This window comes from Podarcis muralis, chromosome 9, assembly GCF_964188315.1.
Source record: "Podarcis muralis chromosome 9, rPodMur119.hap1.1, whole genome shotgun sequence".
Taxonomy (NCBI): Eukaryota; Metazoa; Chordata; class Lepidosauria; order Squamata; family Lacertidae; genus Podarcis; species Podarcis muralis.
In genome coordinates, this window is record NC_135663.1 from 50,475,087 (window position 1) to 50,495,505 (window position 20,419).

Genomic DNA, 20,419 nt, shown 5'->3' on the forward strand with positions numbered 1-20,419 from the left:
CATCAGAACTTGATAGTATTGAATAAAATAATGTAATATAAACAATTATGCAATGAATGAATCAACTCAATAGAAATATTTCAGAAAAAAATACTTCTTTTATTCTTTACTGGAATCAGCATTGTACAAGGAATATTCTAAGCATGAATATTGAAACATGGTAATTAAGGGATATGAAACTTCCATTCAGAATATAAATTGTTACTGTTATTTTTCTAATATGTACAGGGATTGTTTTATATTTTGCACATTTCTCTTATTTTTATTTATAATGACAAATTATGAATAGAAAAGGTGAATATTTTAACACACCACATACTGTATGTGTCCTAATCACTTTCTTCTTCCTTTTCCTATCTTTGTTTAGCTTTTTCTGTTACTTCATCATACATATATCTGATTTGTCAGTGAGTGGTTATTATTTGTGTTATGACAAGAGAAAATGAGTGTGTCAGAAAAACAGTAAGGAAAGACAGGAGATTATTATTACTATTATTATTAATCTTATTAGTCACCTTTGTGTCACAGGCAACTCAAAATGACAAAAAATAAAATAAAATACGTACGTACAGTGCTTTTTTTTCTCAAAAATGTTTAGGGGTACTCTCATTTTGACTCAAGAAAACCGTCATTTTATAGTTCAAAATGGGAAAAATAAATACAGTAAATGGACAAAAGTACAAAGATTCACAAAATATTTAGGGGTATGCATACCCCTGCCCTCCCCAAAGCACTGCATACTTATATTAAAACAAGGTGGCGCGGGGGAAGAAAACATTTAAACATCCCACCTACTCTAAAAGACCTTGCTTAGATTGTTAAAAGCCAAAGGCCTCCATCCGGCCTGGTTAATTGCTCAATTTGGATAAGGTTAAAAACATAGGGTGCTATCCAACATTAAGGTGCCCCTGACCATTAGGTCCAGTCATGGACGACTCTGGGGTTGCGTGCTCATCCTGCTCTATAGGCCGAGGGAGCTGGCATTTGTCCGCAGACAGCTTCTGGGTCATGTGGCCAGCATGACTAAGCCACTTCTGGCGAACCAGAGCAGCACACGGAAATGCCATTTACCTTTCCACTGTAGTGGTATCTATTTATCTACTTGCACTTAACGTGCTTTCAACCTGCTAGGATGGGCAGGAGGTGGGATCAAACAACGGGAGCTCACCCCGTCTCGGGGATTCGAACTGCCGACCTTCCGATCGGCAAGCCCTAGGCTCAGTGGTTTAGACCACAGCGCCACCTGCGTCCACTCATACTCAAAGTAGACCCATTAAAATCAATGGATTTAGGACTAACATAGGCTATCACCCATACAAATGGTTAAATAAACTAGCTTTCTTTTTCTGCATTAAGTAATAGGTTGATAGCTCCCAACTAGATTGTGATTCCAAGAATGACCAGATTACAGCGGTGCCTCGCAAGACGAAATTAATCCGTTCCGCGAGTCTCTTCGTCTTGCGGTTTTTTCGTCTTGCGAAGCACAGCTATTAGCGGCTTAGCGGCTATTAGCGGCTTAGCGGCTATTAACGGCTTAGCGGCTATTAACGGCTTAGCGGCTTTAAGAAAAAGGAAACAAACTCGCAAGAATTCGCAAGACGAAACGTCTTGCAAAGCAAACCCATAGGGAAATTCGTCTTGCGGAACGACTCAAAAAACAGAAAACCCTTTCATCTAGCGGGTTTTTCGTCTTGCGGGGCACCACTGTATGTAAATTTGGGAAGCAAAGCACAGAGTGCTGCTGCAAACAGCAGCAGCAGCTAGTGACTCATCAGGTGGAGGTGTGGCCTGGCGAGACTTAGCAGATGCAACTTGTCATGTAATAGGCATGGTTCAAAGCTTTGGTAGACCCTTATCATCTGTGGGAGCAGGTAGGATTGTTGTGAGCAGTGTTTTTTTTCTTAAAAAATGTTTAGGGGTACTCTCATTTTCCTACTCCTATTGAAATACTGCCCCTTCATGAGGCCAAATTTAGATTCACAAAATGTTTAGGTGTATGCGTACCCCTGCGTACCCCCAGAAACAAAACACTGGTTGTGAGACCTGTGGCCTGGACAGATTGTGGAGAAATATTGATTATAAGGCACCTTCAGATGAGGGTTATGCAAAAATTGCTGTGGCTTAAAAAATGATTTATAAAGAAGTTAAACTAAAGCAGCCCCTAAAACAGTCTTAGGAAACTCTGCTGTGTATGTTGCTCTTTATGAAATCTGTCCATTATAATACCCCCAAATAATGACCTTCAATGGTCCCATGCCTGTAAGAAAACAAATATCCCCAAATAAGGTAGGAGCCTAGGAGGTTTCTACAAACCTCTAGGACTCACCATGTACGAATAAGTATACAGTATTAGTTTGTAAATGAAAAGAAATAAAAATAATTAGAAAGACTGACTAGGAACTATTGAATGTTGCAGAGAGTTGGGCCATTGAATGTTCCCTTTCAGCTAATCCTGCAATAGTTGGGAAATTTCTCTTTTGAAATTAAATGTGACTGTGTTGGACTTTCTGGGCAATTTCCACTCATATGCAGTGAATACGATAGTTAAAGCTACTTTTTCAGTTTCACAATGCTTATGCGCTGGACACCATTATGTTTAAATATTTCTCTCTCCATTCCACTAAATTCCAGCTGTTTGTCCACAGGACCATAACTGACTTTGTCTTCCCATTATAGGCATTCCCATTATAGGTATTGATACCTGTGCTGAGAAAAACTACAGTAATACCTAAAGCAGGTAGTTCCTGCTTTATTTTTTCACTGGATTGCATCTGCAAGGCACTCCCTGATTTAAAACAAGATAAATGTGAGGAAAAGGTTGTCTTTGTCATTTCAGGCTCAGGAACGCTCTGTGGCTACTCCAAGACTCCCAGTGGCATCTTGAGGGACAAAATGAAGCCTTCTGGAACATGAACACAATGTTCTTAGTTGCTGAAGTGACTCCGGAGAGTATTTGCCCTACTTATAAAAAGTGTGATGTAGAAAGCAGCCTTTGCTGGGCCAGAAAACAATCCGGCTGCAAGTCACAACAGCGGACCCATTGAGGTCATACCTAACTACTTTGGGGAGCTGATTTGGTGGGACTGATGGACTTTCAAAGTTTGCATTTTGGGAGTTGTAGCAGTGAACTTTTAACGCCCCACCCCCACCTCCATACAGTTCATAGAGGGTTTATTATTGTAATTAAAAAGTCAACTTTTGTGATCACCTTTGTCTCTGCTTCTCTTTCCTCGCCTCTTCCTCCCCCCATCACCCGCTTTTTCTGACTACCCCCCCCCCCCCAGAACATTCACATACGATGACGGCCTTTCTGCCTGCCTGTCTTTCATTCTCCCTTCCTTTCTTCCTTTGGCACTGGCAGGGTTAATGCTCAGGAATGCCCCAGCGAGGAATGTGCATGCAGATGAGATGGATGCTAATCTCATGCTAATGAGCGGCTGCTTCTGCTACCGCCGCCGCCGCCGCCGCTCGGGGGGCTGAGCCGGGCTCCCCCCCCCCCCACAACTCGACCCTCCGCGCCCGCCCCGGATCGGAACCCAGTCGCCGCCTCGGCTCAGCCTGGACCCCCCCCCTGACCCGCTGCTGCTACGGAATGGGGGCAGGAAGCGGAGACTCCCGTTCAGACATGGTGGACTGAAACTCCGCCGAGTTTCCTGGCCGATTTGCAAAGGCTCTGCCTGCCTCCCTCCACCCGCCCAGGGTTCCCGGGGAGAAGTAAGAGGGGGTGGGGGGAAGAGAGAGAGAGAAGTAGGGTCGTCCTCCTTTTTCCCGCTTCCCTCCTTCCTTCCTTTCTTGTTTTCTGGTCCCTATGGAGCAGCAGCAGCAGCTGCTACCCCCCGCCCTCGGCCATGCCTAGGAAAGTGGGGAATGGGCAGCTGCCCTTACCCGACGGCTGGGAGGAGGCGAGGGATTTCGATGGGAAAGTCTTCTACATCGACCACAACACCAAGCAGACCAGCTGGATCGACCCCAGAGACAGGTGGGTGTAGATTTGGGGGGGGGGGGCAGCACAAGAGGCGGGGGCTGAAGCATGCGGGGGGGGGCACTTGGCACCAGCCTCGCTGGTCCTAACTTTAGAGAGTTTCTTTCCGCCTCTCCTCTCCTCCCCTCCCCACCTCCTCCTCCTCCTCCCGTGTAAGGGAGGGTCTCGTACAGTTATATAAGAATCTGCAAAGAGTAAAAATAAAAAAAGGGGAGTGGGTTCCTCTTCAGTATTATTTTGGGAGGAGATGAGGGGTGTGTGTGTTTGTGTGTTTTTCTGGCATGTGTTGTCCTGCGAGGGGTGTGTGTGTGTTTGTGTGCAGTTGGAGACAAGAGAGTGAAAGTGACTCTGCAAGGCTGGGAAATAAAAAGGAGAGTTTGGGAAGAGGAAGGAAAGAACTCTGGGAATGTCTTCAGGCTCTCGTGACCCGCCACAGAATCCCCACCCATTCCTTCTCCTCAATTTAATTTTTTTTTTTTATTAAAAATGCAAATTCCTTCTACCGTAAACTTTATTGCCTTTAGAACTAAAGTCGGTTGAGGCGCTCTCTTCTTTTTAAAAACAACTTTGCAAAAGTTTTAAAGATTTCTTTTTTAAGAAATCAGCATTCCAATTAGAATAGATTGGTCAGTCTTTTAAAGAATTCCGCCGAGTTGTTTTCACAGTGCCTTTTTTTTCTCTTCCAAGAAAAAAAGTCAAGATCTTGGGACTGTGTGCAAAAAAAAAGTGATAAGACTGTATTTGACTTTGTTTTCTTTAGTACAAAACTTTTTTGAACAGCCTTTCTGAGGAATAAGTGCTGCTGCTGGTGGGGAAGTGTAGGCAGTTTGCTCAGTCTGTTTTTGGAACTGCAGGTTTGGCATGTAACAGGTTTGAACTTCCATTGCTTCTGAAATCCTGGATTATTATTTATATATATATATATATATATATATATATATATATATATATATATATATAAATAAGCCTTGTATGTTGTCTTGATCTCAACCCTAGATGTGTATCCCTTGCTCCACCCCACCTCTCTCCAAAGTGAGTTCTTGTGGAGAATCTGAGGGAAGTCTTCACAGGCCTCATGCCTGAACCACAAAACTAGGCCTCAACTGACTTCTCCCCCCCCCCCCCACTTTACAGATTATAGGATGCTCCTTGCCTTTCCTAGTCCTCAAACTTGAGGTTTTGAATGTAAACAAGGGGATAAAATTCATGATGAGAGATCCTATAACTAATTATTTACTTTATAAATATTAGTTTCTATTTAATCCATTGCAAGAATAATATTAGTGATCTAAAATGTCCTATCTTTGGTTAAGGAACAGTTTCTCCAGTATATAATTTTCTTAAAACATATCCAGTGGCCATTTGTTCACATTTGGAACTTGTGTTGGACTTTATTAAGCCCAATGAAATCCAGTTATCTCCCAACTAATAAGGGGCATTATAAATTTATGGCACAAACGGTGCTGAATTATTCATGAAGGTCTTGGCTTATATTTCCTGGCTGAAATAAGAAAGAGTAGCTGCAGTGACTCCATGGTGCTTGCACACTGAAAAGTTTGACATGCCTCGTGCAAAATGTTGTAGCAGCTGCAACAATAAACACGTTACTGGAATGAAACTGTTTTCAAACTGCTGATCTAACATTCTTATTTGACGTTCTGTGTACTTCAAAAAAATCTCTGAAACAGAATGTAAATGTTGATAAAGCGGTGGGTTTTGCAGGTTGTGGTAATTGTACTGAGTTCTGCATATATTTGGCAACTTATAATGATAAAGTTTTGAAAACGTCTTACCTGTTTTCTGTTGATTTTACATTTAAATGTTTGTTTATGAATAGATTACAGAAAAAAATGTAATGCTTGAATGAAGGATATTGTGCTACTGTCTATCAAGAGTGCTGTAGACTCAAATTAAATATTGTTTTTGCTGTGCATTGTTAACTAAATTTTGAGTTGTTGTGACACCTTGAACATGTGGATAGTATTGATCAGATATCTGGTTTTTCTGTTCTGCTAACCAGACTTGCAACTATAACTTTACAATTACATTTCCCCCTGCTATATTAAGAAAATGAAGTGCAATTTGCCTCTTGTATCACATGAGATTTGAGTTGACTACTGTCTTTCACTTTTCATTAATTTCCTAACTTCTGAAGTGAGAGAAGACTTGGGGCACTTTCAGCCCAGAGCTTGACTGTATTTTCTTTCACAAGAGCTAATGAAGTGAAGTCCTTGTTAAACAGTGTAGGAGACAGTGTTTGGGGTAACTCTATTAATGCTTGTCAATCTCATTACTCACTGTTACAGAACAAACAGAAAGAGGTATGTTGCACTTCGTACTTAAGATAATCCATAACTAATGTATGGGTCTCGGCTGTGAGACACAAATATGGGAACAAAGGGGAAAAGGCAGGTAATGTATACCCTGTTATTTGAGTTCAGTATAGAGTGCATGATCCGCCTTGTAAAAGGTGAACATCTCATCTTGAATCTATCCAGAGTTATAGCCCGACTACATATTGAAATATATGACTTACTCCCAAGAAAGTGTGCATAGTATTGCAGCATGATCCTATGCATATTTACTCAGAAGTAAGAACTACTATCTTCAGTGGGTCTTATTTTCAGGCAAATGTGTGTCAGATTGTAGCCTAGCCCCAATTATTTCAGTTGATTTTCTTTCCTAGTACAGTGGTACCTCGGGTTACATACGCTTCAGGTTACATATGCTTCAGGTTACAGACTCTGCTAACCCAGAAATAGTACCTCAGGTTAAGAACTTTGCTTCAGGATGAGAACAGAAATCGTGCAGTGGCGGCGCAGCAGCAGCAGGAGGCCCCATTAGCTAAAGTGGTGCTTCAGGTTAAGAACAGTTTCAGGTTAAGAACAGACCTCCGGAACGAATTAAGTACTTAACCCGAGGTACCACTGTAAATGTGTTTCAGAGTATAGTAAGGGCTGACCTTAAGAACTGTTGTGCTGGCACAGTGACTTGTAGAATTGGGTGTAAGGGTCTCAGAATGGCAGCTCAAGAGTGGGCCATATCTCAATGCATACTCTCAGTGCAGAAGGCCTTAGATTTACTGTCTGACAGCTCTACCTTTAAAAGGCATTGAGTAGCAGAGCAGAGAAAAACCTCTCTGACAGTCAGTCTTGGTCTTACCAGAGACATTTATAGTTAAAACCCCATATTGGGGATGAATTGCAGAGTAGTCACAGGGCACAAGCATTGCATGTGAAAGTTACCAGGTTCAGTCCTTGGCATCTCCAGGTAGGGCCCATTATGAAATGATAGAAATTTGCTGCCACCTAGTATAGACAATAGTGAGTCTGATGGATCCAATGGTCTGTTTTTGTACAAGCAAACTTCTGTGTTCCAGGTTTGCTATGGGGAAGGCTGCAGAAAGTTGAGTTGGGGTAGGTGCTTAACCATTTCTCTGCAAATACCCCAGAAATCTTTTCAAAACCTTTAGTTAAAACCCTAGATTCACTTGAAATAGAGCCCAGCTGAAAGAAAATGTGTGGGATGCCTTCCGCATAAGTAATCCCTCCCCCACATTCTTCCATCCTTGAGAAAATCTGGGGTTGGGACCATAAACTGGCTGAGATAAAGTCTACCAGTCAATAGTAGACCATACTAAGCTACCTTAGATGGACCAGTGATCTGAATTTTAGATAAAGTACAGTAGTATCATATCTAATATATTGTATCTTCCTAATGTTAGGACAGTATTCGGTGTCCAGCACCTGTTCAGGTGCAAAAGCCAATGCCATTTGTACTTCTATAACATTGTTCTTTGTTGTTATTTTTAAGGGCACAGGGTTTTAAGGCATATTCAATGCAATCCTACACAGGTTTACTTGGAAGTAATCCCTGTTGTGTCCAATGGATTTCAGCCTTAGTTTTAAATGGAAAGCAAGAGGAATGTCATGACCTGGCAGAGGATGCTGTTTTAGCCACTGATAGCTGGTGGCCGTTGAGACTGGTAGGATGGAGGGTAGAAAGTTTCTGGAGACAGTCAATGACAGACCGAGCTGACTAATTATAGTTTCATCACCATCCTCCTCCATGCTGGGCCCTACAAGGATAGCTGAGTCTAAGGCTGGGAAAGGTGAAAGACAGTGCTGCCACCCCCTGGACTGGTTGCAAGTAAGAAGGCAAGCTGGTGGGGACTGGCTGAGGGCAGACGGGTTGGGGCAATGCCCCATTTGCCCAATAGACCAGTCTCCATTGGTTTTAACTCTTGCATCATCAGCAGCATCCTCTGACTGTGTCACTGCAGGGAAAGCAATCTGTTATGGTTGAGCTGTCTGGAGTATGCAGTTCCCGAGTGGCGGACCTTGGCGTCTCAAATTTCAGTGGCGGCCTGTGCAACACCAAAATCCAGTGCCCCCTCACCTCTCGCCTTCTGTTGGATGTCATTGTTACGGTGCTACCACACTGGTTGCTCTCCCCTAGATCTGCCTTTGGAGCCCCCCCCCATTGAACCTACTTATATTTCACATAAATTGCTATAGGTAAAGGTAAAGGGACCCCTGACCATTAGGTCCAGTTGTGGCCGACTCTGGGGTTGCGGCGCTCATCTTGTTTTATTGGCTGAGGGAGCCGGCGTACATGTTTCCAGCATGACTAAGCTGCTTCTGCCAAACCAGAGCAGCGCACGGAAACACCGTTTACCTTCCTGCCGGAGTGGTACCTATTTTCTACTTGCACTTTGATGTGCTTTCGAACTGCTAGGTTGGCAGGAGCAGGGACCGAGCAACGGGAGCTCACCCCGTCGTGGGGATTTGAACCCACAGCGCCACCCGCGTCCCTCTATAAATTGCTATAAATAATAATAAATACACAATTGGATGATGGGGAAAGATAATCTGATCACTTCTGTGATAAAGATTCAATGCTCATCTCTTTCCACCCTTTATCACCTTCCTTTCCCTCCCTAGACCTAGAATACAATTTTTAGAGTGTATTCGAGACCTCACAAGCAGTGTTTGGCTTGAATCCTACAGTTATTCCAGCTGAGTTGGAGATCTGGCATGATGGCATACTGTCACACTTCCCCAAAGTAGAGAAGTGGTTTGCTGGAAGTAAATGTTATGTAAGCATATAAGGTCAACAATAGGTGGTTCGTGTGCTGCCACTGGGATGCATATCCAGGATTAACTGTTTACTACACGCCTGCCAATTACATATTTGAAATAGATTAACTGTCTAGCTCGGCTGCCAGAACATTGTTTTGAAGTTTGACAAAAAGAAAGTGGGTAGTTTTGAAGGAGTGATTTAAATAGCTTTTTAAAAAAGCAAATATGGTTAGTGACAGTCAAAATGTCAGTTACTGACAAAGGTTGCAGAGGTGAGAGTAGATAGACAGGTTTCAAATGCCAATATCAAGGGGATGTTTGCGTAGCCATAAGATTTGAATCACTGAGGACAGGGTGACTTTGCAATATATTTATTTCTCCCCACTGATCATAATAGAGTCTCTGTATTTGTTATAGAATTGTGTAACAATTCCACTGTGCACAGCTACAAACACCTAAGAATGAAGAGTACAGTACAGTATAATATATCCATTGGAATGTGTCTGTATGGAAAGAGTTATTAACATCACTCTGCATGGCATAATATTAAACAGCATTGTATCACCTTCTCTGAGTTTTCAGGTTCTATCTGGTAGCTGCTAACACTCCTACCTCCTACTGTATATTTTAGTGTTAGAAACACGCCCTATATTCTTTTTCCTCTCTGTATGGTAATGTGAGGGCACTTACTATAACCCACAATGAATAGAGCTACTTGTTTTACTCCTTCAGAAGACTTTTTTTAATGGAATGAAAGTACACAGTTATAATTGCAGGGTTAAGTGCTAATGCTCTATGATAGCAGTAGGTAACGTTATTATTAAAATAATAATAGCTGCTCTGCAATGAGCTTTCCTCTTGGGTGTAGTAATGCGTGGTACCTTTTATAGTCATAATGGGACAAGATTCAACCAATGTTAAGGACTTTGAAGCCCATTTATTTCAATCGGAAAGTTAAGTACATGCTTAAATATCTCCCACTGAAATCAGTTAAATTTCAAAGAGCTTAATGTTGGACAGGTTGTTTTCCCCCCACTCTTGTAAATGAAATTGTCTTCTGATGCAAATTGTTTCACTTTGCATATTTGGAATAGTGGTGGTAGCCCCTTCATTGAAACAGTTGCCAGACCAATGACACAATATGCTGAACAGAGAGGAAGAAAAAAAAGTTGAAGCAGAGTTGAGCAGTGTTGGAGAAGACCTGAGAAAAAGACTCCATTGGAGAAAAAAGTTGAAGAAGGCAGGGCAGTGGCAGCTTTGAAAGCAGGACAATTAATTGACCAGTGGAAGAGAGCAATTTAGAATGTGCTGCAGACATGACTGAATGAAATGAAAGGCATTTGTTGTTGAATGTGAGATCTTTATCTTTGACAGCCAGAAAAAACTCACTTGGAGAAGGCTTCGATGGTGTCACTATGTGATTTGAGGAGTTGAGAGAAATTTTGGTAAATTGTTGGCATTTGCTTCGAAGCACCCACAAATCAATGATCAGCAAATGCCACCACGCTTCTGATCCCATCCATGGATCCTTGCCCTGGAGGTCCTTGCCTTTATTTCCACTGCAGTTTTTGAGCATATAATAAATAGCAGGGGTCTTTCTGAGCAGCAGGAAGGACTCTTGTCGTTTCTTACCCCACACAAATGAGATATTGCTCTGTATCTCTGCCAAGCCCCCTTGCACACCAGAAGACACAGGAGAAGGGATTAGGAGTGACCACAAATAATGGCAGGCTAGGAAGCAAAGCCAGTGTTCGAAGATGATATTGTTTGGTTGATTACAGTACCATGGAATACCTTTAAGTTGTTTTACATAGGTATCGATAGAGTGGTACCTCGGGTTAAGTACTTAATTCGTTCTGGAGGTCTGTTCTTAACCTGAAACTGTTCTTAACCTGAAGCACCACTTTAGCTAATGGGGCCTCCTGCTGCCGCCGAGCTGCCGGAGCACGATTTCTGTTCTCATCCTGAAGCAAAGTTCTTAACCCGAGGTACTATTTCTGGGTTAGTGGAGTCTGTAATCTGAAGCATATGTAACCTGAGGTACTACTGTATTAGAATAGTGCTAGTAAAGCAGAATGTTTGGGACACCTGACTTGAGGTGTCATATTTGTGTTCTCAGGGTAGATATAATGCATTATATTTTGCATGTTTCTTTGAAAATGGATGTGATGCATCAAGCTAGTAATTGAACTGAAAATGTAGAATTGTGCCCTGAACATATGCATTAAATTTCACTCTGATACTTGAGTGCTCATCAGAGTGTTACTGCATTACAAGCAGACATATGGAATACTGAATGGACTTGCTGAACCGAAGGTCTTGTTTCTCTCAGCTAATTTGTTTGATTTGTTGTGTTTATAAATTAATAATTTGAATAATAATTTGAATAGCTTAATGTTAATTTTTGATATAGTGGTACTCTTGCCTTTCTGCACATCCTTAACAAATCAGTATATGTGTGCATTACTATACGGTCGTATTGATCACTGTCAGTCTTTAAGGCTATATTGATCTGTTTGGGGAGAAGTGGAAATGCTCTTATCCTCTTCCTGTTGTGCTCAATATACACATTTATTTGTTGTTGCGGCTGAATTTCCACTACTGACAAAAAGATTGCTCAGAGTTTTCATACCACCTCTGGAGGTGCATGCCAAACTATCAAAGATCTTTGTACTATTCCCTTAAGTTCAGCTAGAGGCATGTACACTTTGTTGTGTGATGGTCACTGACACCTACTGGGTACTGCACTCATATGACACTATTATCACTTCCCAGGGTTGAAACTCTGTCTGGCCATGTCTCTCTCGCTTTTATTTTGTGGGACTTAGTTGTTACCCACTTTACCACATGCATTTTTATATCGGCTTTTAGTAGGAGAAAAATATTATATTCTTTTCCCTCTAGCAATGCAGGAGATTTCCCTTTTTTAAATATCCCAAGTTGAGTTCTTAAGATTTCTCCTAAAGGAATCTTTACGGGAACAAACAGCCACAGTGGATTCATTCAAGTGCAATACCTAAAAGATCTGCATCTCCTTCATCTTTGGATGGGTCCATTGGAAGTTTCCCTTTAGACTCAATCCGCTCCAAGGAGTCCTGGGCAGAAGATTTTGGCTCAAAGTAATTGTCAAAGGAGCCAGTCCTTTAAAATTGCTTACAACAATTATGAGATTAAAATTAAAATGCAAGAGAGAACTTTCGTGTTTGTGTGTACCTGCAGTCCATATACATTTGCTGGGTAATAAATTCTTTAAAGCTAAATGGGACTTTAATTTTGAATAAACAACATAAGATTGGACTACAGAGCTGCATTAGGTGTGTTCTTTTTTAACCTGTGGGTAGATTATTGAGAGCTAGAAGCTTTAATACATTAAAAGTTCTCCGGTTTCTGAGTCTATACAAAACCTCATGAAGACAACTGGGTAGAGTGTTTTTCGTCACACTGAGTTGTCAGCTTGACCCCTGTTCCATGAAAATATTTCCCCCTCCCCCAAACAGGGGACCATTAACATGCAATAAATGGTGTGGGCGAATAACTTCTAACAATACATAGTGGTATGTGTCTTTGATTGGCGTTGAATAAAGAGTGGAATAGTTTTATAACTAGTTGTAACTATAGAACACAGTCTTGAAGAGGGAGTGTGCTGTATTTTTCACTTGAGATACGTATGGTATGAAACTTCCTTGTTGAAAGCAAACATGCCATTTAGTACAGTGATTTACGGTCATCCGTCTTTATTAAAGGGAAAATCCATAATTCTGTTGTAGAGTGTGCATTATTCATTAGGGTTTGATTAGCTCACATTAAAGAGATTTTACCCTCTTGCATGATTAAAAACCTCCAGTATCCATACAGTGTAATTCAACTCGCTTTGATAAAAAGCTAATGTGTGATTCTGATATTTCTAGCCCTTAATGCTGTAAAAATGAGCTAAAAAGTGTGCTGGCCAGCACCTAGTTAAAATCTCAGAAGGTGCAAGGTGGGACTGGGTTGGAATTTCTAGTGCTCAGGGAGTGGGGTTGCAGTAATCCTTACAGTTATTTAGCCTTCTCAATAATGAGCAAGATAACTTAAGCAAAATAAGAAAATAAACAGAAATTTGCATAATTTAGGCAAATAATAAAATTCTGCTTTCAGTGGCTCAGATTATGTGTTTATGTTAGAACCTCCAGAGTATGGTGTACAAATAACTCTGATTTTGTTTTGTTATGAAGATATGCCTTTCAGAAATATCTTCACTTGAGAACCCCCCCCCCCAGTTTTCTTTCGAAACGTTATAGCCCTTTTGTTCACACTTGATTTCTGTCCATGAACATTTGATGTGCTTGTCCTAAGCTGCCCCTTTTTAAGGATGTGTGTGCTGTTGTGCTTTTTGTCATTATACTTCATTCTACCTTTAGATTTGATTACATGATCACTTGTGCTGGGATAAGAATTCCCAAATTGTGTGTATGCCTTAATTCATTTCAATGATCAAGCAGTTAATGAGAGACTGAAGAGAGTTCACTTGAGTAAAAGAGACCTGAGATAAATATGGGCTCTTTCGTGGTCTCAATTAAGTTTCAGGCAACCTGATGATAACAGAATTTTTGCCTCTGATATGTGCTATTGGGAAAATTTGACAATTCACAGATAGCATGCAGTTACTTGAGAAGATTCGATACAATAAGCAAATATACCTGTTCAAAACATTGTTGTATTTCCTGCCAACATAAATAAACTTGGAAGTGAACCTACGCATTTAAGAACTGTGAATTAACCTCTGATATTCCTAATCATGTAACTGGTTCATGGTTGATAACGTACTTAAATGGCTAGTTTCAATCTCTCTAGTGCAATTACCTTTTACTGGTAGTATATTGAGAAAAACTGGGCAGCTACATTACTGAGATAATTATTGGTTTGCTTTGTAGAGTAGACCAAAACACCATGTAAAACCTATTTTTCCTTATGTTTAGAGATCGCTGCTGTGTACAAAATAAACAGTTAATACAGTCATGGTTGTTAGATGAACAAAGGAATGCTATGGAGATTAATAATCATCTGACATGTTTTGTAAAACATTCCTAAAATGATGGTTAGAGACTTTATGGGGCACAAAAAAGAGAAGAGAAGCCTTTCCAGTTAGTGTTCTGTGCTATACTGTGCTTACCATTGATGCAATACTTTTGGTTCACACAGTAAATAGAAGCCTTTAAAAAATTTATTATTATCACAGTAATTGGGGCTGTTTTTTCTTGGGATGTGTACTATTATATTTATTGTTTGATATCTTCAAGGAGCTCAGGGTGGTGAACATTGTTTTCCTCTTCCTGCTTTATCCTCACAATAGCCCTTTGAGGTAGATTAAGCTGAGAAATGGTGGCCTGGCTAAATCATCACCTAACAAACCATGAATTAATAGCAAGTTGTCCCACAGGCAGTCAAATAAATCATGTGTTTTTTTCTTCAAAGTTTGATTTATTTCCAAGCTTTTCTTATCTTGTGCTCTTATAACCTGGTGAGTATCTGGGGTGAGAGTAACCAAACAAACCATGCTTAAGGAAGGGAGCCGTGTTCACATGTAATGCCATAGTTAAAACAAATCAAGGTTTGTAAGCCAACAACAAACCATGACTTCACATTAGGAGTCGTTGGTAAACAAACCATAGTTAAGCCACTGTTTGGCGTTCACACATAACACTAATAAACAATGGCTTAGAATTATGTGTGTGACCCAGGCTAGTGACCGACCCAGGGTCACCTAGTGAGTTTCTTTGCTGGGTAGGGATTTTAATCTGGGTTTTGTCATACAGAATCTGATGGCAGCCATTAGATAATTGCAGAATGTGTGTGGGCCACTAAGATACTGACTTCGATTTATTGTAAATCAGTTATTGTGAGAGACAGTACATGAATTAACGTTGATAATGTGAAAATTGGATTACCTTTTAATATGTAAGCTTTTCTGGCAGTATAGATTCAAAGGGCCCTAAGGAAGCCAGACTATCCTCCACTAGGGCCAGGGCTTTTTCAGTGATGGCTTTGACCTGGTGGAATGCTCTGTCCCACGAGACTAGGGCCCTGCAGGACTTGATCCCCTTCCGCAGGGCCTGTAAAACAGAGCTATTCCACTTGGCCTTCAATTTGAATTAGCCTGATCCTCTATTCCCTTTCCCCCTTTCCTCTTCTATGAAGAAACCCTTTCTGGGACCCCACATTTAAATTCTTCCCTGGTCTCCTTGCTGGCCCTAGTAGGACCAACTTGGCCAGTTGCCCTGGTGATCATTTGATGTCTACTGACTGGGGTCCCCCCCCCAAAAAAAAATGACCCCTGAATTTTTGAATGTTATTGATATTGCTGCATTTTATGTTGTGTTTTATGCTGTTTTTAAGTCACATTGTAATCAATGTTTTATATTTGCTGTTAGCTGCCCTGAGCCTGGTTTTTAAACCGGGAAGGGCAGGGTATAAATAAAAAAATATTATTATTATAAAGTTAGTGGTTGTTCCTTATTTTAGGAGAGCATCCCTTATTTGCAAATGTCACAGGATTCTAGAGCATATAGCATAATCCTTAATTTTCCTGCAGCTTAATACTACTCCTTGATCTTACATTGTAGTCTATTTTTTAAAGCATTCACATTTGTTTATTATTCAAGCCCTTGTGTTATCTGTGGTCTTCTTTCAAATCAACAACTTCATTCTTGAAGGCAGAAAAATGAAAGTGTTTCACTGTAAATCTAACATTGAATTAATCTCTCGTTAGCCCAGACTAAAAGCTGCACACCTAGTTTAATATTGTAAATTTATACAAAGCCTCCCCTAGGAATATAGGAAGTTGCTTGTTCTGTGTCTACTGGGATAATTTGTAGATCTCTATAACATTCTTCCAATATAGTTTTTATTTCATTTATCTATTTACTGTATTTATAATCTGCCCTTTGCAAGAAGCTCTCAGGGTAGAAGTACACAGCAAAAATAAAACATTGTTTAATAAAACCAAAACATTATTAAATTCCAGAATTCAATAAAGTAGATCATGGTAGCAAGCTATTAAAGCAACAATAAATGAACATACCTGAGTGGATTGAAACCTTATCCCACACCAAAGGCCTGTATAAAGAGGTTCCTCTTCAGCTGCTAACAGAAATTAAATAATGTCACTGGTAGACCCACCTCAGAAGGAAGGTCATTCCAGAGTTGGGGAGCCACCACAGAAAAGGCTGTCCTGTGTACTGCTGCCTTCCCACTAGGACTTCCCCTGGCAACAGAATCACCAGCAGAGCTCCCCCTGCAGATCTTAATTTACACGCAGCTTGATTGGAAGAAGGTGCACCTTCAGATATTTGGACCCTGCATTGTTGCAGGCTTCCTCAACCTCCGCCCTCCAGATGTTTTTGGCCTACAACTCCCACTCCCATGATCCCTAGCTAGCAGGACCAGTGGTCAGGGATGATGGGAACTGTAGTCTCAAAGCATCTGGAGGGCTGAGGTTGAGGAAGCCTGGCTTGCATTGGGACCTTGAATTGGGCTTGGAATTGGATTGTTGCTTTAGCACTGGTGTTAACAAGTCTGGCCAGTCAGCATTGTGGCCACTGCATTCTACCTTGTTGTGCCATATTTTTTGATTCATCGTGTGGCTCATGAGCATGGACAGAGGCAGAGGCGTACTGGTGAGGTGGTTGTGAGATTGCGGAGCCCTGAGGTGGCGGTCTTAGAGATTCCTTGCCCCATCCCCATTCCAAAGAGCACAGCCAGGAGGATGCCATTGCCTCTGTTTCAAAGGTTTTCTAGGTTCAAGGAAGGTACTCTCAGGCCAATCAGCACAAGCACCATTAATTTCAGCCTTTGATGGGAAAGTGCCAGCTAAATTAGTTAAATGCTGGGCTGCAAGTCCAGTTGAGTGCAAAGGTTTTCTTTCCTTTTTAGCCCGTAGAGTTCTAACTAGTTTTACCTGTCTTGACTAGTGCATTTCTTCTGATCTTTGGACTGCAGATCTGTGCATTGCAAATTTGCTAACTTTAGTAGTCTGTCTTGGTTCCCCCACCCCTTAAAGAATAGAAATGTTTCTTTAATGTGATTATTCAAAAGATCACTGATCTAAAGGGGATTTTCTTTCTCTGACAGAGGCTTTTAATATATTTTCTCATGAGTCTTGTAACACTTTCTATAGGAAAAAGATTGATTCAAGTTTTTTGAAACTCAATACTTCTAAAAACATGTATAAAAGACTTCAGTAGTTATGATATGAAGAAATAGTTCTGTGACATTCATTTGTATCTCCTGAGTTTGTATGATAAATTACGAGTTCAGCATAAATTGACTTCCACAGACAGAATATTGCATGCTTCATTTGTATGGAACCCTTCTTGAAAATAGAATGCCTTTCAGCTGTCATCGTCAAGTGGAGGTTTAATATACGGTACCCTTTTGCCATTAAGAAAGATGGAGGTTTAGGCTGCAATCCCATACACACTTATCTCAGGATAAACACAATTGAATTCAGTGGTGCTTACTTCTGAGTAAACATACCTGGGATTGTATTGTAAATGTTAAACCTAAATTAGTGGACTGCACTACCGTTTCAAGATACAATTCTACTGCTATTTTAAAATTACAATGTGGAATAGAATTTTACCTTGTGCTCTTCCATATATAGATATAATTGTTTATATAGTATACAGTGGTACCTCGGTTTAAGAACAGCCCTGTTTCCGAATGATTCGGTTTATGAACTCCGCAAAACCAGAAGTAGTGTCCTGGTTTGCGAACTTTACCTCGGTCTAAGAACGGAAGCTGAACGGTGGAAGGGCACCAGGGGCGGGAGGCCTCATTAGGGAAAGTGCGCCTCGGTTTAAGAACGGACTTCTGGAACTGATTAAGTTCGTAAACTGAGGTGTTACTGTATTAAGATAATATTTGCTGTGCAAAGGCAGACTTTATTAATACCTAAGGAGCAGTAGTGATCGTTGGGTTTGGGTTTGTCTTCAACAGGCCCAATGCCACACAGCAAAAGATTGCTTTTGAAACTGGAGGGTCTGACTGCTTTTTAAATAAACCAAGTCAACTATTATTCGTAAAGTAGTTCTTTGGATCGTGGTCACTTAACTACAGCTAAATCAAAGGCCTTCTAAACTCAGACCAGCAGTTACCCAGCCTCCAGGGACTACATTCTTCTCCTTGTTTTCTCTGCCTTCTGGTGTGTATTTTTTGTTTTTCCTTATTTGTCCTTCAAAACTGAATGGGAGTATAATGTAAGATATGGAATTTAGGCATTTGAAAGTAAACAGGCTTCGACCTTCTAGATGCATGAAGTCCAGCGTGATCTCTGGCCATGCAAACTATGCTAAGAGGCCCTCTTATTTGACCCAGAGCTTGCCTTATGGCTTTGGTGACACAAGATGAAGCAATTCATCATCTGAAGTAAGGTGTCTCAAATAACTGTGCTTAAATGCTAAATAGTTTGAGCATGGAGAGATTGGAATAAAAATTGGTACATTGGTTCAGGGTAACATTTCAAGTGCAAATATCAGTTTTACATGTGCACAGATTTTAAAGTCAGGGAGTAAAACGCAAAAGACAGTGCAGTGTGATAGCTCCCTTAAAAGATGAAGATATAGGAATAAAGGTAAATGTGGTTACTTTAGGTACCATTCTGTGTTTCAGGTTCAAAGCAGCACCTCAGCTCCTGCACTTATTTTCTAGGGGTCATGAAAAGAGTGGTATATGATTTGATGGTTGATAAACCATAATTAAACAAGTTTTTGGTATAGCTTTTACTTTGAACTTCAAAGCCTGCTAAGTCCCCACCCTTATTTTAAAAATAGGGTGGGGATGGGAAATGAAAATGTAAAACGTATTGTAATGCAGTGTTTGCCTTGGAGATCAGAGAAGTTGATGTCCATATTCAGGACACTATTTTAAATGTCAGCTTTATACCTAATAGAGCTCATTTTCCACAACTGTTTTCAAGAGAGCTCGGAGTGAATGAGACTTCTTGAGCACTGTGCTTTTTCTTGGCAAATAGGTGAACTCAAGTGGTTTCAGTTCTGCAGGCTTTTCTTGTGTAAAGGTTTTGACTCTCCGTAGATATTGCCCCATAGCTGTGTAAAATGCATTGAAAAACTAAATTATAGAATGGAATTTAATGGACATTGACTGGACAATCAGGGTGACGTGAGGGTCTCCTAAAATGGTTTGTCTGATGTGAGAGAAGCAAATACATCTAAAGCTGTTCAGAATCTTGTTCTGGTGGCAGTTGGAAGAAGAATTGCTAGTTGCTGGCAGCAAGGGAAGGTCCTACCCCCTGCCATTTCTGCCATTTCAATGCTTAATCTGCACTGGCAGGCAGACTTTACCAAGATCACCCTCCTGCAGAGCATTTATGAGAAAAATGCCAGCATTTTGAACTTTTATTGGGCTCAATTAATTTGCCTGTCAAAATGCCAGCTCTGGGAAAGGACTGCTTTACAGTCTGTGGGGAGGGGTTATTTCCCCTTCTGTTTTGCTCCCCTGTCTGAGATAATCTGCTGCTTGATCCTTGATAACTGCTTCTGGGACCAATAAAACAAAAGGTGAGTGCCTGTGCTGAATGTGCTCCCCTAGTCAAGTTAAAGCCCTGCCTCTTCGCAGGGTAAAACAGAGCATCCCTTAAAGGTAAAGGTACCCCTGCCCGTTCGGGCCAGTCTTGACAGACTCTAGGGTTGTGCGCCCATCTCACTCAAGAGGCTGGGGGCCAGCGCTGTCCGGAGACACTTCCGGGTCACGTGGCCAGCGTGACAAGCTGCATCTGGCGAGCCAGAGCCGCACACGGAAACGCCGTTTACCTTCCCGCTAGTAAGCGGTCCCTATTTATCTACTTGCACCCGGGGGTGCTTTCGAACTGCTAGGTTGGCAGGCGCTGGGACCGAACAACGGGAGTGCACCCCGCCGCGAGGATTCAAACTGCCGACCTTTCGATCGGCAAGCCCTAGGCGCTGAGGCTTTTACCCACAGCGCCACCCGCGTCCCCGAGCATCCCTTAGGTATACCCAAAAAGTTTCTTTGAACTTTTCTTTCTGCGGGAAGGCAAGGTGGCAAGAAAGGGAGGAAAGTGATTAAGATCTGTAGTGTGGTGTCCATTGTGGTAAAGGGCATAACAAACATCCTAGAAGCACAGATAATTGATTAAAAGAAGATGATGTATTGGAATGTAGGCCTGTAACACAGACTTCTCTCTTCTGGACAGACCTCTTAAGACAGGTTGTATGAGTTGCTCTTAAAGCAATGATAACCTGGTTTGGACATCATTTAGCGTTACACGTCACAAGTGTTCTCCTCTCTCCTTGCATTGCTGTGATGAGGATATTGGAAGCAGATGACAAATTGTGGTTAG

At 41.3% G+C, this 20,419-nt stretch overlaps 1 protein-coding gene across 2 annotated transcripts in view; it reads left to right on the top strand.

The window, feature by feature from the left end:
- Nucleotides 1-3,472: 3,472 nt before the first annotated feature.
- The window catches only part of WWC2 (WW and C2 domain containing 2), a 113,521-nt gene continuing 96,574 nt past the window's right edge, over nucleotides 3,473-20,419 (top strand). The window contains exon 1 of one of the 2 annotated variants that reach the window (XM_028744406.2): nucleotides 3,473-3,979. In XM_028744406.2, coding sequence (XP_028600239.2) covers nucleotides 3,849-3,979 — 131 coding nt within the window. In that variant the 5' untranslated portion in view covers nucleotides 3,473-3,848. Of the gene's footprint in view, nucleotides 3,980-4,828; nucleotides 4,853-20,419 lie in introns of those variants that run through there. The other variant, XM_077934218.1, reaches the window with a different exon arrangement.